Source organism: Python bivittatus, unplaced genomic scaffold (assembly GCF_059951505.1).
Source record: "Python bivittatus isolate LINGU-HERP-01145 unplaced genomic scaffold, Pbiv_v1 ctg000060_np1212, whole genome shotgun sequence".
Lineage (NCBI taxonomy): Eukaryota > Metazoa > Chordata > Lepidosauria > Squamata > Pythonidae > Python > Python bivittatus.
In genome coordinates, this window is record NW_028277044.1 from 18,915,930 (window position 1) to 18,941,357 (window position 25,428).

A 25,428-nucleotide genomic window follows, 5' to 3' on the forward strand; every position below is an offset into this window, starting at 1 on the left:
ATTTGTTTATAGATAAGAGATGGGATAAGGGATGAAGAGATAAATGTTTGCAACCTTAGAGGGAATGAAGAGTCACTAAATTTGTTTATACTTGTGATGAAGGTTGGAAGTCACACACACACACACACACACACACACACACACATACTTTCCTTATTATATTCCTACTTTTCTCTTTTTTCTCTTTTTTCTTGCCCCTTTGACCCCTTCTTTCTGTTCTTTTTTCTTTCTTTAAGTTTAGATTTTGCTACTATAATCAAAATTCTTAATAAAATTATGTGTATGTGTATAATTTGTAATGCTTAGCATACGATGATCCACACATCTCCCTAGGATAAGATGTGCCAATTTCCCTTTTCTCCTGTTTTCGAATTAGCTTTAAAGTATTCTTTTCTTATTCAGACTACTGTTGAATATGCAATTGTTTTCTGCAGCTTTCATACCATGGTCAACTGCAGCTTTATTTTTTGTTCCTTAATTCTTTTTAATATTGGCATTTGGCAATTCTGCTGTTTGCCATGCTGGGTGCACTGTTCTAGTTGATTTTGTTCCTGTTGATTTTCACTGAGTGTTAGAGAGTTTCTGTTGGGCAGTGGGTGTTTGTTTGTACAGTAAACAGTGCTGTATCTTATCTCCTTTATCAGAGATAAAAGGACATGCCTTTTTCCCAATTCAGGTGAGCCAAATTAACTTCAAGGTTGGTTGCTTAGTCTCATTAGATCTCTGAATGAGCAGTGGAACTAAGGGTGCTCGTTCAAACAATATTATTTCAATCAAATGTTCTTTGCACTTACAAATAGAATGAAGCTTTTATTCAACCATATTGGTTGTATGAAGTGAAGGACAGCTAATCAGGTTGTCACGCAATTCAGAAAAGTTCTGCAAACATTCAATTGCTGATCATTGATGGGCCTTTAATATATTTAGCTAAAAGTTTACTTTTGGGCCACATCAGTGAGAAAGTTTAGAATTGCAGACTGAGGACTTCTGCTCTAAAACAGCAATTTGATAGCCCTGTAGTTCAACATGTAAGTGATACTGTTTTCTACTACTGATCCAGGAAGTGGAAACACTGAAATCAGCAATGGGCAAAACCTGAAGTCTGCTAATCAGAGAGGTATGTGCAAAATACTGGGGAAAGGGTAATGGAACAATAACTTACATTAGGCTTTCTCAACCTTGCTATTCTCAGAAATCTTAGTCATAACAGCTGTACAATATCTGGGCTGCAAAACTCCTAATGACCACTAGAAGGCAATGAAGATATACAGAAAATAAACTCTTTCCTGCCTGGATTTGTGCCACAGAGCCATTGGAAAAAAGGGGGAACAAGGAAGGAAAACAGCTCACTGGCTCAGGACATTGCTACTGGATTTGTAAGGAACCTTGTGCTCCTTACCCACACCCGTATAGAAATAAAAAGGGACTGCTTTTCCAGGTTGGATTCTGGGGGTGTCAAAACATGTTGTCCATCCACTCCATCTAAAGGTACGTAAAAGAGAGAGAGAGAGAGAGAGGGAAGGAGGGAGGGAGAGAGAGAGAGGTGAAAGAAAATTCTCTTTATAACCTAATGTGAATTTCAATCCTTTTAACCACTGTTCCAACAATATATTATGTCCAATATTCTTAATATTCCGGCAAATACATGTTCATCATTTGAACATAATTCAACTTCAGATTCTGTCTTCTGTTGCTCAATTCCAAATGTCCTGTTATCTACCTTAAATCTTTCTCTCAACTCTGCGTATGAAAACCATTGAAAACCAAATCTGAGAAGGAGGATGTGGTTCAGGTTACAGTGAAGCAATCAGTCAGACTACATCAAAAATAAGCAACCTTTGACATTTGACATATTTCACATCCTTAAGAAGTATGGCCATAATACTGGTTATTGCTCAGAAACATTAAGAATACCACAGTTTCACTACTCTTGGACTGGATGACAAATGACTAGGTTGACATCAATGCCAGTTTCTTATCTGTTGCTATTAAAAAAAAAAAAAATAGAGGATTAGGTTAGCAATTCCCAGCCATTCCTTTCATGTAATTGATGTATTATCCACTAAAGTTTTTAAGGATCACTATAAGTCAAGGATCAGCCACAAGACCCATTAGTACCATAGTGCATGTATCCACTTTGGATGGTATCCTCAGGACCCCAAATTAAATTAAGTTTTAAATAAATGAAACTTGATAATATCACCAAGTCTCATGAGATTTAGGATAAGAATAACATAGGCATCCTGGGATTAAAGCCTGTGTGGTCTGTGTACAGTATATGTATATCTCATCAAGGACGTCTGCAGATTGGAAACCATTGGACAGCAGTTCTTATTTAAAACAAACAGTACAAGCTGATAATCTATTTCTTTTTTTAATTAGTGTTTATAAGTTTTTACAGAATAAAAACAATACAAATTTTTAAAAGGTGAAGTAAAAGTAGAGTAAAAGAAAAGTGATAATAAATAAGAAATAAAAGAGAGAAAAGAGAGAGAAAGGAAAAAGAAAGATATAAAGGAGTGGCTTCCAATCTTCTTTACAGCAGTTATAAATGCATTTATATTTTATCCTCTTTTGCTAAAGTTACATCGTAACTCCCTTCTTTCCATATTCTACCCTTTCTAACAATCAAACCCATAAATCACAAGTTCATTTTTTTCCTGTTTTCAGCAAAAAGTCCATAAAGGGTTTCCAGTCACTAACAAATGTAGTTTTTGACTTTTCCCTAACCAAGCAAGTCAATTTTACCGTCTCTGCAAATGCTGTCATCTTCACCAACTATTGCTCCATTGTGGGTATTTCAGAGTCTTTCCATCTTTGTGCATACAATAATCTAAGATGTTAATCTATTTCAGAGGAGATGAAGTCATCATAAAACAGCTCAAGAGGTGTGTTTGCCTAACATTGAAGCAACTCTCCATTCAAGTTCTTCCACCTTCAGCATTTTGAATGAAGAGTTTAGGTTTTAATCTCTACCCCTGTTCACCTGAGGAAGGTTCAGGCAGGTAACCTGTTTAGCTAAGAAAATAAAGAATGATATCATATGGAATAAAAGGTAAAGGAACTTTCACTGCTGTTTCCCAATAAAATGTTTTGGAATAAGCATGGCCCAATACATAAAAAGAGCCTGAGATGTCATGTGTTGGGCAACCATGAAAAACAATTAGTCCACAGTTTCCAACAATTATTTGATGGTGATGTCAAAGTAAAGGTTCTGAATAATCTACTTCATTGTTGTTAACATTTTTAAGGAGATCATCATTGCAGAACACTTTGTATCTTTAAAGTGCTACCTATATTAGGACAGGTATAATCCAGGTAAATTTAGACACACCTCTATTGTTTAAAGCAAGAGCTGTACACCTCTGGAGTGGCGTGTTTAATTATAAGATCAATGTTTTGTTCCTGCGGTTTCTTTACTCACACCTAAAATAGTAAATGATACCAATGCTTGATTTACTGAAATGCTAAAGGAAAGATCTGAGAATCTAACAGGTGAAGGTGCAGCCACTATGTTTTATCAGCCACTAATTCATTTTCTAAAGGAAAACTGAGATGTTTCCTTCCAAACATTCATTCATTCAGTTCACTGATTGTAGATGGGACCTGCTTTCCATCACACAGACTTGGTTGGTGAAGGCTGGATATTCCTCTCTCTGAAATGTGTCCATATTAATTGAGGTTTGGCAACAGCCAGAAGAGAGGCAGGGATAACTATGGTCACAAAGGACACTCTGCAGGCAAACTGAGGGATTCTACTGCAGAGAACTGGATGTGAAACCTTACACTTGAGGTTTGGTGCCAGGGACCAAAGGGGATGGCTGCTGCAGTATTTTCCTCCACTGCCCAATGGTATCTCTCTGGCAGCAATTATGCCTTCATCACCAGATTGTTGTAATGAGCTGTATTGGCGCTGCCTCTGAAGACTACCTGGAAACTACAGTTGGTCCAAAATGCAGCAATCTGCTTGAGAACAGGTTGGGTCCACTTTAGCAAAGTTCCAGCCATTCTCTGGGAACTACGTTGACTATCAATAGGATTCCAGCACAATTCACAGGGCTGCTTATTACTTATAAAGCTCTTCCTGTCTTGTCTCATTATTTTCATCAGGACAGTCTTCTCCAAATAGAATCTTCCCACCCTGGATGTTCTATCTAGGAAGTTCTGGTTCTGATTGTTTGGGGGATGGGAAGATGGAGGCAAACTTTTTCTACTGCTGCACAGGCCAGCAGAACTTTCTTCCCCTGAAGTTTGGACAACCCCTTGTTTCCTTTCATTTAGGAAACTGGTGAAGACCCTCCTTTTCTGTTGGGCTGCTGGACCTCTAGAGATTAGGTTGGTAGTGATTAGTGAGGCTACATACATATTTTAATTTATGGAGTCCTTGGGGTTCTCTGAGCTTGGTTCTTGGATTTTAATTTGGCGACATTGCTAATATGGATTAAAACTTACCTATGGATAATATATACTATATATTTATAGAGTTTAGGTTTTATGGTACATTTTCTTGCTGGGAGCCCCCAAAGGCTCTGATCAGGACAGCACACAAACACTGAAAAATTAAATAAAATAAAAATGTTAATCTGTCAGGCTTCTAAAAATATCCACTGATTAGCACACATTGCCTGTTAAAGAAGTACTTATTAGTTGATCGCTGAGGATGACACGCTTTGTGAATTTGATGCAAAACCTCAGGAAGACTGAAAAGACACTGCAGGGCTAGATTGACTCATGCACGTGCTGATGCTACACTGCTATCAATGTGCCCTAAGCCACAAGAAAGATTTTTTTTGATACCAGATGTCCACAGACTTAACAAGTTTAATTCCATGCCCAGCCAAAACAAATATACCTTTGCAGAACACCTGGTCTGGCTTGACAGAACATAAACATGAATTATGCTGTAACATAATTCATATATAACATGAATTATATAACGTGAATTATGCTATAATCTTCTACCCAGGCCAAAACCTGGGTGGAAGGTGACTCAAAGATCACTTTAAAACTGTGGCTTGTCTCTGGGAAATAGATCTAAATATGATATAGCAATAATAATGAGAGTAAGTAATATCAATAAATAACAATAAGAGTAAATAATGCTAGTAAGTAATTCTTTATTATTTGCACCAACAAAATGTGAGTTGACTTCTGTTTCCGAACAGATAGAATTCATATTCTAACTACTTTACAGAGCAGAGATTGAAGTCCCCCCACCACACACACACACACTCACTTCATTTTGAGTGAGAAAATCACGGAGCATCACGAGGATATGGGAGAATAATAGTGAAGTGAATGACATGAAAGTGAACTTAAAATTAAGGAACTGGATCCCTCTGAGCACATGGTCAACCCATGGTCTTTTAACTACCAGAGATTTGCTCCCAGGTTTTTGCAACCCCCTGCTTCTTTCCCTTTAACATTTCAAGAGCCTGATTTCTTTTATCTAAAGTAAAAGAACCTCTTATTATTTTCTTAGGGTTATTAAATAACTGGGAATTTTAACACCTTGTAAATCTACCTTCTGTTGGAAGCAAAAGTGCTCTGTGCGTGCATCTGAGCGTTCCTGAGCACAGGAGTCCGAGCTGAGCAATGATTAGCGAAGCAGGTTTTCTAACTGTAAAAGAAAGTTTTCTTTTCTTTTTTTTAAACTTGAAAATGCATTATAGGGATCAGCAAATCCTAGCAGTAGCTAGCTACAACTTCTTTGTTCTTTATAACTCATTAGAAAATAACCCCACCCTATCTATTCTGGCACACAGCTGCTTAATCCCAGTAGCTACCAGATTTTTGCAAATCTGTAGGGGTAATTACAGTGCACTCAAGATAATAGCAGACAGTGCACAGTGTTTTCTCAGCTGAGGTTCAGTTTATATTGGAAATTCACCCATTTGTTTTCCTTTTTGAATCAATATAAGTGCTTTCTTCTCCTCCGCATACGTGCAATGGTAAAATTATTATTATTATGAAATCACAGCTGCCAGTTCTTTAGCTGGTGTTGGCCTTCATCTGCATCAGGTTCTTCCCAAGAACCTAGAATGTCGTAATGGGTTGGCATAGAATATGTGCGGATCCCAGCAGTGTGGCCTTTTGTAATTGACAGATGGAAATTTTGTCAATGCACAGATTTTCTAAGTGCCATGCAAGGTTTTTTGGTATGGCACCCTGTGACCACCACAGCCAGTTTATGCCATAATCTTTCTTATTATTATTATTTCATTGTCTTAACTGGTAAGTTATGCATGCGTCAAGGTATTTATTTCTCATAAATACTTTTGTCTTCATTTTAGTTGGCTCAATTGGCAAAGTAGCATTCAGTATTCTAGAGTTGAACCAATTTGATACAGTGAATTAACACATGCAAAAATCCCATTGTTTGATTTTGCTTGATTAAGGACTATTCAGAGTGAGTGCCTCTGCTGATTAATAAAGTGATATGAAAGTTTCCATGCAGTTATTTCATGTACATAATCCTTCACTAGATGCTGGAACTGCTGGTTGGTTAGCTGCCGCCACTTGTATATATTAAAACAATATATAATTATTTCGTAGGTCTTTCACCTGCTGGGTACTTCAAACAGAAATGACTTCTGAGAGTGTCTGGAAGACCTTGAGAAGCTCTTCTATAGCTCACACCTTCCAAAAGCAGATCCAGAGGATGTTTCACTCATGAGCAAAATGCCTTGTCAAATAATTTGCATAGGTCTACTTCAGTGCTTTTCAAACCTGGCAACTTTAAGATAAGTGGACTTCAACTCCCAGAATTCCCCAGCCAACATGGGAGTTGAAGTCCACACGTCTTAAAGTTGCCAAGTTTGAAAAACACTGGTCTAATTTTTTTTTTGCATTGCAGCATGTCAGCCCACAAGCTAAATTCCAAGAACCATTTCAGATAATACTTATGTTATAATCAGTATACAATAAAAGGATTAAAGACTTTTTTTTAAAGAAAAAAATATTCTTTCAGAGATAACTATTATTAGTGCCTTTCAAATACCATCTATTGTCACTGGAAAGTACAATGTTTCTGACACATAACATGCCAATAGCATGTCTTAGCTCTGAAGACTGTGACTGAGGAAATTATGTTTTGATATCTTGATGCCTAGTGATAAGCAGATCAGTTCTTTAGCGTATGTGTATTTTTGAAAAGCTCTTTTTGTTTTGAACAGGGAGCACTGAATAATATAGTATAAGCCATTAAGCTAAATGCAGAAAATTGTAAGAAAATATATCATAATTCAGACATGGCTAGGAAAAGTGACTTGTGTTTTAGTCTATGTGTGTCTATGTCTGATTGCATGACATTAAAGTCACTATGAAGCCATAGTAATAAAATGCAGCCTTGGAAATTATTTTGTTTCCATTCACTATAATTTGCCACTGCCCATTTGAAGTATTGATTGTATATTCCAGTAGTTTTATGTGTGTTTTTTCCTGTTTTTTATAGTTTTTAACATAGTGAGCCACCCAAAATCATCAATTTGAGATGGGTGATCATGTAAATAGAATGAATGAATGAATGAATGAATGAATGAATGAATGAATGAATGAATGAATGAATGTTCTATGTAGCCTGGTGCAGAAAGAAACTTACTCACCAGCAAATGAATAAATCTGTGATGTCAAGTAGCATTTGGGAGGCAAAGAAAAAAAAATGTTCCAACTGATTTCATGCAGCAATAGCTCTGAGGACACAGAATCACTACAAGATTTAGAGAAACCTCGTATGACAGAATTATTGGTAATATTCTTATTAGGCAAAGTGAGTTGGTAGAGTGAGTCATGTCACAGCACCTGAGAAAATCGTCAGTCCTCATACTCCCACACAGACTTTAATTTAATACATTTGTTATAATTATCTGGAGCCATACACATGATTGACACTGGAGATCTTGAGCAACTCTTGCTTGGGGAAGAACCAATAGAATTCAAGCTTATCGCACTGTGGACTGAAACAGTGGTTTAACTTATGCAGTATAACTGGTGCAAGTCAACCAATACTACTACTCAACAACTTTGTGAACCAATGCAGTTACAGTTCAGTATAATGCAACACAAATTAAATAATACCCTTAAGCAAGTGCTATAAAATTATATGCAATTTCACAGATCAAGGACATAGAGCTACTTCTGTTAACATTAACAGAAGTTTTGCAAAGCTTTGAAAGTCTGATTATTTCATAAAAGTTCATGTGAAGTACCCTATCAGAGTTTTTCATGAAGCAATGAAAAATAGCTCTCAACCAGTTAGTTGAGCTTGATACTCCTATTCAGCTACTGGGAGTATCAAAATAGGCTTTTGAACATATACAATACATGTACTGAAGCCTCTTCCAGCTACTGGAACTGCTGAATGAAGATTTGAGTCAGTGCAAAAGCATCTCCTTAAAGAATATTGGGCAGTGTCTGTGTCTCAAAGCACTTTATTCTGGCAAAGTCAAGCCAACTGCATTGCACATTTGTACAAGTGTGAAATAAATGCAAGATTTTATTGAATAGCTTACACCTGTTATTTTCATGATCAGCATAGACATTTATAATACAGATATGAGATTTTAGGCTATACCAATAAAAATACAAATCTGCATTTAGGAGTAAACTCTCAGTCAATCTGATCACAAAGACATTACAGGTAATCCCCAGTTAAGAATGAGTTCTGTTTCCAAGGTCCTGTCGTTAAGGTGAATGTGTATGTAAGCTGGAACAGTATTATTGTATAATACTGTATAAGTAATACTGTGTAATTAACTTGAACCATTGTGTATTTAACTCAAATCATTGTGTATTTAACTTGAATTTTGCTACAATAGGCTTCATTCTTAACTATGGGTCATCCTTAAACCGGGTGTTCTTAATCCAGGGACTACCATACGTTTATTTCCCCTACCCCTCAAAGGAAAAAATGTGAACTTCTAATGAATTCAGTGGGTCTCTTGCACTTACTTTATTTACAAGAAGTGTGTGTATGTATATATGTGTATTCTGTGATAAAGCAAAGACTTCATGACTTTCTTTCACTAGGGCTTTCCAAAGTACTAAGTATAGTGGTCAGAAAGAGTGCAGAGGATGTGTAACTGATATAATATTACCAGTATCACCCACCAATCCACAATAATACCATAAGCTCAAAAAACACTTTTCCTAAGATTTAAAAAGGATTATATCTATGCATCTGAGATAAGGTAGAAGAAGGAAAAAGCCTCTTTTTAAAGAGAAGAATATGTTCTGGAACTTGGAATATATATTTGAACATAATATTATAGTTAGTTGTTTTTACTGAAAACAACCTATTTAAGATAGCAAGGGGCGCATTACAGGCAATCCAGATTTAAAACTTTTATTTTGCCTAGAACATCTTAGAGTACAGAAATTTTCCAGTTAGAAATTGCCAACAATTTCTGAAATGTTTGAAATGCAAATTGTCATCATGGTGTGCAGCAAAGACGGGGATTCACTTTTTTCTTTGGGTGAAGTATCTTTTGGACTGATAAGCATGGTCTTTGCCTTTGGTTTCTGCTGTCCATACAACAACAGGTGCCGTAGGGCATGGGGCCCTGTTGACCTCATCTTCTGACTCAAGTTCCTGAGTATCAGTTTCAAGCACTGCATTAAGTTGAGACTTTGGGGCTAAGAGTGGTTTTTGTATTCTGGCTCGTTTATCCTGTTGATTTGTTCTTTTCTGCCTGGTAAAACTGGCTGGTTTAGTTCGTGAATATATCTGCTCCATTGGGAGGAATTCCTCCTGCTGCTGGTGTTTCCTCAGAGGTGACCTTGGTCCAGTCTCTGAATTATGCATCATGAAGACAGACTCAGAGTCACTGCTACCATACCCTGAATTCAGAAAGCAATAGCTATTATTGAAGGAGAAGTTGAAGTCAATTATATGGTGATCACATGTCCTATTTACAGAGGACAGTTATTGGTTTTCAAGGGCTATCAATCTTCTGCTGAACATCAGAACTTCTATTTTAGGGATGCACAATTTATTCTGGGTAGATGGACAACACCCCAAAATAAGGGAGGTCTAAAAATTGTGGACAGAGCCACGCAAAACCCACACTGAGTTTAATCTAGTATAATATAAACAGAGTTAAAAGGTTATACTTTTAACATTTTTCTCGTGTGTGTTCATTAAAACTTGTATTAAAAGGGGGCCTTGAGTTGTTGGCCTTGCCACATTTGAATGGCTATCCAATCCAGGTCTGATTTAGAGGAGGAGGAGGAGGAGGATGATAAAAATAAATAAATTTATATGCCGCCCTACTCACAGTGACTCTGGGAAGTTTACAAATTGTTTAAAAAGAAAGCAACAATGCAAAAAATACAAAAACACAACAAAAGAAAAGAAACAAAGATGGTAGAGAAAAAAAATTCAGATAGGAACAAAGAAAAAGAAGGAAAGAGGCATCAATCATCCTCGCCAAAGGCCTGGGCGAAGAGCCACATCTTCAGGGCCCTTTGAAATACCGGTAGGGTTGGGGCCATTTGAATCTTGAGGGGAACCTCATTCCAGAAGTCAGGTGCTGCTAAAGAAAAGGCGCACTTCCAAAATCCCAATAGATGGCATTGCTTAATCAAAGGAACCCAGAATGCACCAACCCTGCCAGATCAAATCTGCTGGACAGATACTATGGGAGATAAGTGGTCCCTCAAAAAACCAGGCCGTATGTCATGTAGGGCTTTATAGGTAGTGACCAGCACCTTGAATCACACCCGGAAGCACACTGGCAACCAATGCATCTTACAAAGCAGAAGTTTTACATGGGCATACCGAGGCATGCCCATCATTGCCCATGCCACTGCATTCTGGACCAGCTGAAGCTTCCAGGTGGTCTTCAAGGGTAGCTCCATGTAGACCACATTGCAGTAGTCAAGCTGTGAGATGACAAGGACATGAGTGACTGTCTGAGGTATTACAAGAAAGGAAAACAGAAGCTCTAAAAAAGCACTTCAACCACTGGAACCAACAGTTGGACAGCAGGCCGAATAAAAAAATAGGTTATCTAGTCATACTCTTGCTTATCATAGTGAAACTCACTATACTTCAGTTCAAATTATAATTATTATACCTTTTCCTTTATGCATATAAATTATCCCATTCAAATCTATCTCTGCCTTTGCCCTCTGTTTTCTGGAGGTATTTCTTCTTCTTTGGTTTTACATTTCTATCTCCTGTCCATATTTTCCAAGATTCTTTTTCAGCACAAAGAAATCTTTATTAATGAATGGACAAAACAAGTGTAATGAAGAAACTATGGTTCCTCTTGGATATTTGTTAAAATAGTAATATTTGATGTGAAATTGGGCTGGGCTAAGTTTCTTTAACTTCAAGTTCAAGATGAGCAGCAACATTGGAGAAAACTATCAAAGATATTTCTGATAAAATTCAGCCTATCTCTACTCTATGCATTTCCAGCGTCAACTCTAGCATTACAGTATTCCTTATTTTAACATGCTTTACGTTTCGCCAGACATTTGGGCCAGGAGGTTATGCAAGCTCTTCTCTGATGTGGTTTTTATGATTGTGATATATTGTTTACCTTGGGCATCATGAGCCATTGCTTCTGGCTGTTGTTTTAATCCTTGTATGCCACCCAGAGTCTCTGATGTGAGATGGGTGGTCATATAAATTATTTAAATAAATAAATTTTCTTTTTCACTAAATCTGGTTGTCCAGAATTTTGGCTGTACTGAGTCCAATGATTCAAGCAAGGGTTCACCTATTTTATTTGTATTATTACTATTTTGGGGCCTTTAGCCAACTGCTGGACCATGCAAGATAAAACCTGCAAGATGAGCAGGTCTGTAATTAGTGAATGGTTTTGGTTGCCAGTGAAAAGCAGGGTGGGTTTTAGGACACTTTTAATTATTAGGTTCAAAGAAGTTTAGCTTTAGGGTTCTGAAAAAAACTGTTGGTTGGAATAAATCTTTCGTTTCCATTATATGATCAAGCCAGCTTCTTTTAAAGAAATGTACATATCATTTGGCACATTAAATGATTCAGTGCAGTCATCTCTAATCTGATCCTGTCCAGGTGGCTGGGACTGTTTTTCCCAGAATTCCTATCCAAAAGCAAATCTGGCAAAAAATATTACATATGTATGCATGTTCACGTGCACACACACACACATATGTATGTATGTATGTATTTTACATACCTTAGCACATATTTGCCAATAAATGAGGGTCCTGCTCTGGAGAAATGAAAAATTACTTCTCTGTAAATACTTTTTTCCATTGTATGTGTTTTCTGACAAGGAAGCAAGCACAATTGCCACATCTTTCTTTCATATGAGGCTTGGGTTGCTTTTTTTTATGGAAAAAAAATCCTTTTTCTGGATTTTTATGGATAGCCTCCCTGTGCCTTTAGCAAGTGCAAAACAGGTGGAAGTCAAGCAATCCCTATCTTTATAGCTACTTCCTTGAGAAAACATCAGCTGCCTATTTATGCCTGCTTAGCAGCTAAAGATTAGGTGGGCAACCACGACTTGGCTGGTAGAATCTAGAGAACCATTTGATAGCAGGAAAGAGTCCAAAAATCCAACTTTGTTACCATCTAATTGTTGCCTGGGATCCTGCAGCTCAGACATGGTAGCCTTGTGCTAAATAATTTGGAATTCATGGGGATGCAAGCAGCACTGCTTTTTTAAAGCACCCAAGACCTTTAAAGGCTACCACATGAGCCTGTAAAGTGACATGGCTGCTTTAAGGAATCAAGGGATTAGAGCAGCTGTACCTTTAATGTGACTCCTTAAAAGCAGCTGTGTCTGTTTTCAGTCTGCTTTCTTAAAGAGCTGCTGTGATTGCACTTACGCACATTCCATAGCAACTGGTTGGAATCATTTTTAAAGTGTGTGCAGCCCTATTAGGGATGGGTGTTAAAATGGCACAATGTTGTCCCAGTCTAATTTGGCTGTAAAAGATGAAGAAAAAGATCAGTTGCCTCTGTTAATGAGACAATGATCATCTTAAATAATAACAATGCAAAAAGTGGGCATTCCTCTAAACTAGCTTTTCTCAACCAGAGTTTTCCAGATGTGCTGCAACTAACATTTCCAGAATTGAAAGAGTACACATCTGGAGGGCACCAGATTGGATAAGCATTTCAAATTCTGATGGACGCTCTCTTGCAAAGTCATGATTAAAAACAAAACTTTTCCAAGGATGCATCTATTGGTAACCTCATGGATAATAGCAGAATTAGTAAGAATTGGCAGTAATTTCCCATTTTCTTTTATTGTTTTAATTACAAAGCCTTACCTGTTGGATCATCATCATCAGTCCTAGTTGCTCCTCTAATTGGTTGAGAATTACCAAAAGGTAGGGACAAATAACGCAGGTTTTTAATAGCAGCCTGTAGACAAAGAAAAAAAAGAGGAGATACACATTTGCAGAAATGTGTATGAGTTCCATTTTGATTCATCTGACCTCTGGTTATAGGGGGAAACGTGAAAAGAAAAGAGATTTGCAATTAGTGCAATTAACACTAGCAATATCTTACAGTATAACAATAGTATAATTGCAAACATATATATGCATACAGTATATGCGGTATGACGACTTGCAAAAGTGAACTCAAAATATGGCAGTAGTTCCCAATTTGTCCCAGGGCCCATTGGTGATCCTCAAGGGTATTGTGGCTGATTAAACTCTCACAAAGTTACCAAATCTAACTAAATTTCACCCATATTGTTTGAAATTCCTGTATTCTCACCCCAAATCTTGCATTATAATGAATGGGATATGCCAAAAGCTTAAGAAACTTGGTGATCTCATAAGATTTTGACCATTAAAAACAAGGATTTTTTTGGCATAGCCAGGCAATATAGCTCTTATTATAGCCACCTCCTGAAAAAAACCTGTAAATTCAGTTAATTACCAAAAAAAAAATAAAAAAATCACATATACTAGAGTCCTGCAAACATATCCACAAGAGCTGTAAGGAAGCCTTTCAAATCAACATGTCTCTAAGCATTCTTAAATAAGGAGTTTGAATACCCAAGTCAAAGATTCCTTGTAGCATCATGCTTCTGCTATTAGCATAATAAAAAAAATAATCCCAAAGGTTCTGATCAACTGCTATTTCCTATCCATATCTCATAGTCATGCTGCATTCTTTCCACTTCTGAAGATACTAATTCCTCCTAAAGGCAAAATGACTCAACAGATTTTAAAAAGACTCACCTTGCCTAGGCAGGCAAATTCCTAAAAATCAGTCAAATCAGAGAAGGAGGAATAAGCTCTCTTCTGGGTATGTTTCAACTCCCTCTGGCTATGCAATCTCTAATCTAAGATCACATTTGATCTCCAAAGGAGATGAAAGCAAAGGAATATCCACATCAACAAGATACAACTCCTTAGCTGCATAATCTACTTTTCCATTACTCAAAGTACCTACTGTAACTACACTTAGATCCAACAGAGGTGAATAAACAAATCCAGTATTCATAATCTGTGCTTAGAAACAAAAATGCATTCAGTCACCAGATCATTGTTACATCCCACTCTTCCTCTGTAGATTGCCATCAGTCCTGATTTAAAAAAAAAAACAGTATCACTGGTCTTTCAATCTGGACATCCCAATCCATTCCAAATTTAACAACCTAGCTGTCATAATCAAAAGGCAATCTGACAAACAAAAAACCCTTTCAGACTCTAAAGATAGGACATAAACAGTTTCACTTGCTTTCACAAACATTGCTTCCAATGAACCATCATAAATAGTACAGGTAGTCCTTGCTTAATGACTGCCCTTTTTAGCAACTGTTCGAAGTTACGATGGGACTGAAAAAGTAACTTTATGACCAGTCCTCGCACTTACGACCATCACATTGTCCCCGTGGTCATCTGATTGAGATTCGGGTGCTTCGCCTCCTGCAGGCATTTATGACCATTGCAGCATTCTTTGCACACACAATCACCATTTGCACACTTCACAGCCAGCTTCCAATAAGCAATGTCAATTGAGAAGCTGGTAGTAAAATCACAAGTCATGGTCACATGACATCACACTTAACAACTGCAGGTGATTTACTTAACAACCGCAGTGGAAGTGAGGTCATAAATTCGTTGCAGTCATGTAATCTCTCACTTAATGATGATATTGCTTAGTGATGGAGTTGCTGGTCCCAATTGTGGTCATTAAGCAAGGACTACCTGTATTGGCTCCACTGATCAGATTTATACTCAAGAGCCTCTGTTGTAGATTCTACAACCAAAGATATGTTATCCTGCCCTCCATAGAGTTTATAGCCACTATTAGAGATATATGTATTCATGCAGAAAGCCACTTTCCTATAAAGAAGATGTTTGCCAAACTTAGTAGCACTTAACCAAGAAGAGATTCTTCATACATGGGAATGACATATAGAAGCGGCATTAAATTCCTAACATATACAATTGCTCCTTAACTTCTTTGACTGTTGCTCAACCTATATCTTAAAGACCAATCTAGAAATGTCTTCTTGAAAGATGCAGGCCCAAAATAATTAAATGAAATTAATTATTAAATGTTGGGATACTGCAACTACCGTTAGTATGTGTGCGGGGGAGGATAACATACACCAAGGTACCTGCAAGCATTGCTTTGCCAATCTCTGGTTTAGATGGTGGTCCTCAATACTTGCAGTGATGATGTAATTGTACACATAAAAGAAAAGGTTGGGAACCCTAGAAGTAAGGGATTTGACACTTCTACAAACAGTTTGCTTTGAGTTACTGGAATAACACCAATGATTAAATCCAATTCCTCACAATGGCAGAGTCTAATGGCAGACCTTCAAGTGGCAGAGCTTCTAGTGCTGATTCTACTATAAGTGAAGGGAAGCAAGTAGATGTACAGATAGAAAACACTATGGGAGCTTCATCCCCTCTTTTACTGGTTATTTCAAAGCAAAACGAAGCATCTATGAACCTCTAAGGATTGCTGAACTATGGCAGCTCCAGTGAGTCACATGCTTCCGGCCTGAACATTCCTTACTATGACACTAATATTCTTGTATTAACTCCTTTTTAAAAAAGCAAAGAGAACTCTAGTAATCACAGCCTATATCACCTCTGCCACCCCAAAGCTGGAACAGTGCACAGGTAATAGGACTGCAAAGGAGGAGAAAAACATTTTAAGGCTACATCAAGTGCTAATGAACAGCAGTATACAGCAGGGTTCCATGGCTGGCTGGGGAATTCTGGGAGTTGAAGTCCACGCATCTTCAAATCACCAAGGCTGAGGAACCCTGGTATACAGAATGCATACTTAGACGCGTTGTCTCCATGGCATTTCCTTTCAGGGCAACAACATCATGCAGAGCAAAGAAAAATGTACGCCAAGAAATTCAAGGGATGAGGTAAGAAACAAAGGAGAAACTTAGTAATTTACACCAACTCCCTTCACTCTCTAAACCAGTGTTGTCCAAACTTGGCCACTTTAAGATGAGTGGACTTCAACTCCCAGAATTCCCCAGCCAGCATGGCTGGCTGGGGAATTCTGGGAGTTGAAGTCCACTCATCTTAAAATGGCCAAGTTTGGACAACACTGCTCTAAACCTTTAAAGCCTTGTAAACCATCCTTGCTCTCTCTAATGTCCATATACCATTCCATACATCACCTTTTATACTTTAGCCTCTCAATCTGGGTATTTATTGCATAACTGTATTGCTATTTCTATGCTTTTTATCCAGTCATTAGATAGCTTCTCTCGTGTTCAATTGATTTTCGCAGAAGCGTCAGCAATTTCTAGGCACGGTTGCACAAACCGCAGAGCTTATTGTGTAAGAGGTACCTGCCCTCCCCATGGTAAGCTGTAACCTTTCCTCGTGGTCTGCCGCATGCTGCGTTGACGTCGGATGAGGATTTCCTTGGCCTGCTCTTCCCTTGTTTCTGGGGCAAGGTTGTATCTGTTGTACGATAGCGTCTGAAATGAGAAATGTATCACTCGATCTTCCTCACTGGCTTAACTCCCAAACAATGCATGTAAAATGGCCACCTTATAATAATATAGAAAATATGTGCCCTTCTCCAAGTGTGAATTCCACTGTAGCCAATGTGGCATGGTGTCTTTACAAGGAAGGGTGCTGGTTCTCTAATTTTGTCTTGGAGGAAATTCACACGTTAGCAAGAGTCTAAACACCCAGGAGAAAAAGGACACACTTGGGAGAGAGGCTAATTCCAGGAACGATTGACCATACCCAGGGAGTTTAGCATACCGGACAGGAGATAGGGAAAAACCAGAGGGGAGAGGAAATGAATGGACAATCTTGGAACATGGCTGTGTAAAACCCCAGTGAGAAACAAATGTTTGTGTGAGTGTGTATGAAAAATATTGCTGTTTTTACTTTACTCTGACTGCATCTCAGTAGTTACACAAATACTGCTTAAATTCAGAACTCATAAATAAAATTTTGCAGCCTTCTTAAATGGATGAAGCTTTTGTCTCTATTGTTAAGTTACGAGAATCATCACCATCATCATCAGGTCTGGCGGGTGAGGCCTGTTGCGTGTCCCATCAGCCAGGGAGTTTAGTCAGGTGGGACCTAGGAGGAAAGCCTTTTCTACCCTGGCCCCTGCCCTGTGGAGTATTATTCCCCTGAGGTGAGGTTGGCCCCAACCCTGTTCCAGAAGGCCCTTAAAACATGGTTCTGTCAGCTCCTTAGGAGCCCATGATAGAGTGGCGCCTGCTAGATGGCTGTCTGACAGTTAATTCAATGCACTGTCTGTATTTTTTTACCACCATTTTGTTTGTTTTTTTAAATGTGGCTTTTATCTTTGTAATTTAAAGATAAATTGTTTTCATGGGTTTTTCATGTATTTGATTGTTTTATTATTTACACTGACCAGAGTCACTATGTGAGATGAGCAGCTATACAAATGTGATTGATTGATTGATTGATTGATTGATTGATTGAATAAATAAATAAATAAATAAATAAATGCAGCATCGTCATTATCCCTTAGTTTCATGTCCTGGGACATTTACTATCGCATGAGTTTAAGGCTGAGCCTATTTCTTCAGATGTTTGTTGTGATCTTGAAAGATGGGTGGGCAAAACCAGATCTTGGAAGACCTGGGCTGCAACGAATGGCTCCTCTGGGCAACCCAGTGCTCAAGCAAGTGTGGAAGCTACTACGCACGTAGTGAACAATAATAACGGTGTTCCTATAGGAATAGTTCTCCCTTTTTGCTGTCCATTTGCACAGGATACAGGATTACTGCAAAACTGGCAAAGTCAAGTTATGATATAAAAGAGTTCATGGCCCCTTACAGATTAACAGTGTTATTTAAACATAGAAGAATACAATCACTTCTACTCATCAAATACAACTTTTTCAGGAAGAAAATGACATAACCTCTCCCAAAAATTTGTGGAAGAGTTATATAGTTGCCTTTTCATTTTTTTCTTGCTCATCAGTGATTCTTACAGCTACTGCCAGTGCTGATTTGTACATACTTAAAACCAAGTTTTAAGTGTTGAAACTACCTGGCAATTCTGTTTTAATGCATATTAACAAAAACAATAATTAAGGAGTCATGTGTTACTTTAAAAGCTCATCAATGCATTATAGCTGAGTCTTTGGGGCTAATGCATGCTGTAAAACCCATGTTAGTCTTTAACGTGCAACCAGACCCAACCAGATTTTTTGCTGCCACAGCCTACCACCTAGAAACTAAACCAAATGACTCATTGAAGGGTTTAAAGTTAAGGGGCGCCTGCCACCTAGTGCTCATTTAAATTCTATTCCATTTTTTTGCTTTCCTCCTCTTTTTTCCTAACTCACTTGCCTGACGTAAAGGCCATCCATTAAAGTTCATTAAAAGATAACTCACAACTAAGAAAAGGAAGGACTTCTTTATCTAATCAATGAGAAGTGCTGCCATCAAACGCCATCATTTTTGCCATCAAAAAGGGCAGATTGAATCCATTCATGGAGTATCCAGCTATCAATGGCTACTAGTCCTGGTGGTTGTTTACTACTACTGAATTACAAGTAGCATATCTCAAGTACCAGCAGCATCAAGGAGATGTTGACCTCTGCTGGATCTAGGTGACCTCTCTGTAACACAGAGTGCTAGATTAGACAACCTTTTGCCCTGATCCTGCAAAGCAATTTTGATGTTCCTATATTCTTGAAACATGCACACTTTCACAACTTACTGTCATTTTTTATGATCGTAAGACAGTTTTGGGAAGGCAATTCTAACCTCTTTCCTTTTTGTGCAATGAGGTATGTTCTGCAGTGCAGGTATCAGTAACAGTGATATTACGACCATCCTACAAAGACCCACCAGAAGTGTTAGAACGAATTCATTAAAAAATTGACCTAATCTTTTATTAATGTTATTCTGCGCTTCAGCTACAATAACTCACAGCTAGCACCACAGGCAATTCTGCCACTGCTGACTTTTGCTAAGGTTTGAAGTAGTTCAAACATGACCTTTTGTTATGTAACTATGGAACATGTTATCAGAATTAAAAGCACACACCCTTTGCCTCACTTGATACAAATTATGTGCCAGCATATTCTGCATGGATTCCACATCTTTAGGAGAAAGTTTCTGGGTTCTTTGATTCCTGTACCTCCTGCAAACAGATGTGAAGACAAACATGATTTTGACTCAGCTGAAAGTCCACCAATTATTTCACCACAGTAGTTTCGCATACATTCTATTATCAGTGATTGTTAAGCTGTGAGTAAGTTGCCTTGCTAACAAAGGATGGCAAGAAGTCATTTGTAAATCAGTGGAACAAACTGCTTAACTTCTTTGCAAGCTGCATATGTAAATATATGAGTATTACTATTGGTTACAGCAATCTTCGGAGTAAAAAATAATCACTTTTAAAGAAATGTGAAGTGTGAAGAAGAAATTCATATAAAATCCACATATTAATGCCTGTCGATCACACAAAAAATGTTTCTTTCTTGAAGTGTAGATGTCAACATATTAGAATTACTAAATCTTGAACTACTTTAAAATGCAGTCGGTTTAACTGGTGAATCAACCTGAGGGATCAGTGGTGCAAATAATAAAAAAAAAACCTTAAATTCAATTTTTAAAAAATCTACAATGAATTAATAGAATTTAAATTATATCACCAGATATCCTGGACATTATAAGCAAATACAAACAAAATATTTCATAGTTCTTCTAGATCCAAGATTCTCAACCAATGCTACTTATACCACAAAATGTAATCTTGAAGTAGTCTAGTCGGGAAATAAAGTAACTCACTGAAACTTTGATTTTTTAAAATCTATATAATAACAGAATGCCTCTAAACAGATATTTTTATTACTATCATGGCAGGACCCAGTTTCTTAGAGCAATTTGGTTGGACTTAAGATATAACTGGTTGACAACCAAAGTTCTAGATAGTGTTCAGGTTCTTTTTTTTTCCCCCAGAAAAACAAACTAGTCTTGTTATCTCAAACCTACCATTTCATATGCTAAAGAATAAAGAATAAAAAACTCTTTTTTTTTTTTTTTTTAAACAGGGCCAGCCCTACCACTAAGCAGAGATGCAGAGATATTGGAGAACATAGAGAAGCAGCGAGATACTAGATAGCAGCATGAGTTAGCCTGTACCAGGGTTTCTCAACCTCGGCAACTTTAAGACGTGTGGACTTCAACTCCCAGAATTCCCCAGCCAGCCTATGCTCTTAAAGTTGCCGAGGTTGAGAAACCCTGGCCTATATGTGCCCTTTATTCCTGCAGTCTCCAATGTTGAAGTTGAATAACTCTGCCAGTCCAGAATAGTATACATGGAATAAGAAGGAAGGCACCATATTGTCCTTTGTTTCAGTGAGCAAAACATTCTAGCCTAGTCCTACCTTCATAGTAGAATACTATTATAGTATTCTTAAAATGCTTCAAAACAGGAGTTTCCTGGAACTATGCTGAAAGTGTTTTGTTTCTTTAATAGATATTTAGTGGCACAAAGATAGATCAAAGAGCACCAGAAGCTGGCAGTTGACAAATAGAAGTTGTCAACTTCAGGAGTTCACCAAATGTGTTTGAATCAATGTAATTGCGAAGGCTTTGTCTGGAAACAGTCAAAGTTTCAGGTAAGCAGTGAGTATAACTCTGCTGTCATTATATGAAACTCATTTGTCAGTTGGCTAAAACACAAAGACGAAAAGGGAAAACCCATTCATGAGGTTAGCTATTAACCAAGGAACTTGATAACAGTTCCTTAGGGGAGAAAAGGCCTGGTTTCTGTCCACTCCTTTTACAGATACGCATATATGCTATGCAACTTATAATACAAATCTGTTTCCAAGTAAAACAAAGGAAACCAGCTAACAAGCCAATATATTTTTTAATTGAAAAGTTTTCCTGGTCATTATGCTCTAAAGTTTAAATGCCAGGTTTAGTGGAGCTCTTATAGCCATATAAAAATGATTATTTCAGTGATAAGACGTTTTCTTTTAAAGTGGACTCTAATTTTTCTCTAGCAATCTATTATTACCATGATAATTTCAAATGCATTATGTATTCTTTGAAAAGCAGATTGAATGTGTGTGTAAGCCTGTACATACGTGGCTGTGTAATCCTCAAAAGCAACTCAGTAAGAACTGTTATGGATTTTCAGATTGTATTATATTCCTTTAAAAATGAATTGAATATGTGTTCATGGAAACATCCGTTCAATCAACATCATGCACTTGGTGTTCAAATAAAATCTGCAAGCCAACAGTATGATGTGGGCCTGTGTAAACTGAATTGTGCATGCCTGTGCCATGCACAAGCTTATTCCATTCAAATGCGTCAGAGATTATGCAAATACAGGAATGCATGCCACATCTCCAACTTCTCACCACACACTGAAGAAGTGGACAAAGTTTTGTTCATTCTAGCTCTTACCTAATTTAAGATAGCCCTACCAGATCTAGGCTGCAAAAACCCAGTTGGCCTTGAGATGGCCACAAAGAGCTAATATGTTCTTATATCTGTTTGCTGCCATGTCTAGTAGTCATCTGTATTTTTGCAGCCTAAATCTGACCGACCTAAGCTTTTTATTTCTTCATGAACAGTACTTATTTCAAACAAATTGCACAGGGCATCTGCATTCCAAAAGAAAAAAATCTCACACCTATCAGTTCATCAGAGTTTGTTGAGAGAAGGAAATGCTTTTTCCAGATCCTGTAATCTGGGAAAGATAAGAAAGAGTCACTAGGTGGGGTGATCCTGATGCAGAATCACCACCAGGTTCTGATGCAGTTCTCTACCGCCATTAACTCTGGAGAAGCAGCACATCTCAGGGAGGGGGACGAGAAGTCAGGGAGGAGATTCCTCACCTCGCCTGGCAGCAACCAGTTCAGACAATACTGACATATGGACAAGATTATCACAGATGCAACCCCTTAGTCTGAAGCAGTTTTAAATATTTGCAACACCTGCATTAAAGGGCTTTTGCTATCTGTCATACATCGAACACAGAACAAATTAACCTCCCACCCCAAAACAATTTTTTAATTTTAATGCATTCCAGTTTTATTTACATTTTCTAAATTGTGCTTTATTTTATAAGAGTCTTTTTCTATGGGTATCAAGTCTAGATTGTGTAAAAGATATTGCTCATGTTGCTTAATCACTTGTTTCCTTGAGAAGAACCATAATGCAGTCAGCTAAGAGGAGGCCGAATTTGCTCTGTCTTTCATTGCACATAACTGGTGTGGCTTTTAATGAGGACTTTATTAGGATCCAGAATGATTTTACCTTGAAGTTCTTTGGGAGACATGGATCACACAGGCCTCTCATTTTGTCCTGGGTTGGGAGATGATAGGAGTTGTCTGGGTCTACAGGGACTCAGTGGGTTCAGACAAAAGCAATGTCGAGATGCAGGCCCCACCCTTTTTCCTGCATGGGTTGCAATATCACATGAATGCCCCAAAGGGCTGGAGCTTGCAGCACGATGCCACAACATTGTTTCCATTCTGTTGGCCCTCCCTGGTAATGGTAATTGTGCATCAACATCTGGAGTGTACCAGGCTGGACTAACTGATTTATGGAAGCTTACAAGGCCTTAATATAAACATTAATGAAGGGTCTCACTTTGGTCTAAGGACAATACCTTAGTTCTATAATCAAAATACAACTTCAGATACTGATCTTTTTTAGTAGCATCAATTCACCTATTCAGCTACAAATTACTGATTATTTATCAGTTATCTATCAAATGTGTCCCTCCAGAAGTGGTCTTCAAATGTTGCTAAACTGCCACAAAACCCATTATTCCTCATCACCGGCCATGTTGGCTGGAATTAATGGAGTTAAAAACAGCTGGAGAACCGTATGTTGCCTATTCTTAATATATCCCTTGATTAATCAAAAGATTTGCATTGTTTTGACAAATGGCTCTTAACATACTCACAGAGATGATGATTTGGAAGTCTTAGGTGTCATGGCCCCACTTTCTACCATTTCAATGACTTGTTTGATTTCCAGTTTCTTGTACAAAGAAACAAGACTGGATTTAGGCTGATGTTTGTGCAGTAGGATCTTCTTTAGGTAAGTATTGTCAAACTTCTTAAATCTAGTAAGAACAATAATTAAAATGTCAAGCATTGTTCCTATATTAATTACTTTACAAATCCAAAAAATCCTTAGGTTTTTCAAAAACTGAAAAGCAGCAACATAAAGGGTGTGGTCTGCTACAGCATATCTTGTGTTAAACTGATAAGAAAAGGGTAACCTACTGTTATGGGAGAAAGAGGCTGAAAGAGCTGAGCACACTTTTGACTGTAAGGGAAAGGTAAAACCCAGAATTCTTTTACACAAGTTAAGTATGCTGATAGGTCATAACAGTCATTGTCATTCAATAATATGACAATAAACTTCTACTTATTGATCAATACATGAAAATCAAGGAAAAAGAAATAAAAAAGAAATATGGTTTAATAATTTAAATAGAAGATTTGGTGGAACTGCAAAATGACATATTCACACGCTGAATGAAGATATATTCTAACCCATCCTGCTTTAAATTAAATCAACATTGCTTATGCCTTTCTTTAGTTTTTCCAGTTACTTTATCTCTGACTAGTGATTATATAAAGTTACAGAATACAGCTATGTTATACTGATGAATACAATCCGGAGAGGATTCCCACTAATTTTCACTTATTCTGACAATAAACAAATTTATTTGGGTGTGATTTTTCATTGAACTGAGATTTAAGTCTGGGTAAATCTGAATAAGATTGTGGTTTTTAGCTTCAAATGTTTAAAATCATCTATTGAGCTCAGTGAAAAGTGTTTATTGATTCAATTTTACTTCCTGTGGGCAATAGAAAATATTTGGTCTTATATGTAATCAAATTGGCAAAAGAAGCAAAAATGTATGGATGAGTCTCTGGGGTATTCTCTTGTTCTCTGAGTTAGAAAACAGCCCTAAAGGCAGATGAACCAACCTGATTTGGTCACTGGCATAGAATGTGAAAAGACTCATCACATCTTTCTATCCCATAGTCAACCATGAGTCTAAGCAGACACAGTGCAGCATCATGGTCATCAACATCCTGGCAGAAGAACACACTTGAATGGAGGAAAGTTTAAATGTGGGAATTTAAATGTGGGAATAAGACACGATTGCTGAGATTTCATGTACAAAACACAGGGAGGAAAGAGAGTCACCTGTATAACTGAAGGTTAGAAAATAGATTTGGAAATCAGCCACATAACATAAACAATGAGATGTTAATTGCTATTCACATCAAAATGCTAAATGTTTTGAATCAAGATGATTGTAACTAATCCACTTCTCCACCAGACTTTCACGTATTGATCTGATGCCTTCAACAGGCCCTAGTTACGTTTAATTTGCATCTGTGTAGATAGTTCTGTGCTATGAGAAATGTAGAGCAAGCACGCTCTATAAGTTGACTGCACACACAGGCTCTATCCAGAAAATTAGGAGAACACCAGCAGAAATAGCCAGTCCATCCAACCAGTAATTGTCACTGGTTGGGAAATAGAGGGAAGACGGCATATCAAAATGAATTCACAATGAAGAAAATAGGGCAGATTCTTAGTAGGAAGAAAAAAATAAATTTGAGTGATTTCATGATATCCTTATAACAACCATAGTTATCTTATTTTGCCTAACAGTGATAGACACATCCTTACTTGTCTCTCAGTTGATAATGACTCCAGTGTCCACATATATCTTCAATTCCAGCTTTTAAATGATCCATCAACTATAGATATACAACATTTTATTATGAATTAAAATATTCCTTGTGTCCTAACATAGGTATAGAACAATTTAATTCAAAACAGAATGGTGCATATAGAAAGAATGGAAACTCTTAGGGTTTGTCTTATATTAGCTTGATCATAATGTTGGATATACTAATCCAAAACCCATAAATAATATTTATTCTGAAGTGCTGCTTTCAAATAGAGCATTCCCCAAATATGCATGCAT

At 37.5% G+C, this 25,428-nt stretch overlaps 1 protein-coding gene across 3 annotated transcripts in view; it reads right to left on the bottom strand.

Moving 5' to 3' along the window:
• Positions 1–9,329: 9,329 nt before the first annotated feature.
• The window catches only part of SLC9A4 (solute carrier family 9 member A4), a 28,696-nt gene continuing 12,597 nt past the window's right edge, over positions 9,330–25,428 (bottom strand). For 2 of the 3 annotated variants that reach the window (XM_088136585.1, XM_088136584.1), the window contains 6 exons: positions 25,128–25,198; positions 23,374–23,535; positions 19,485–19,581; positions 16,785–16,916; positions 13,267–13,360; positions 9,330–9,837 (listed from right to left, as the gene is read on the bottom strand). In XM_088136585.1, the coding sequence (XP_087992711.1) occupies positions 9,458–9,837; positions 13,267–13,360; positions 16,785–16,916; positions 19,485–19,581; positions 23,374–23,535; positions 25,128–25,198 (936 nt within the window). In that variant the 3' untranslated portion in view covers positions 9,330–9,457. The remainder of the gene's footprint in view (positions 9,838–13,266; positions 13,361–16,784; positions 16,917–19,484; positions 19,582–23,373; positions 23,536–25,127; positions 25,199–25,428) is intronic. The other variant, XM_088136586.1, reaches the window with a different exon arrangement.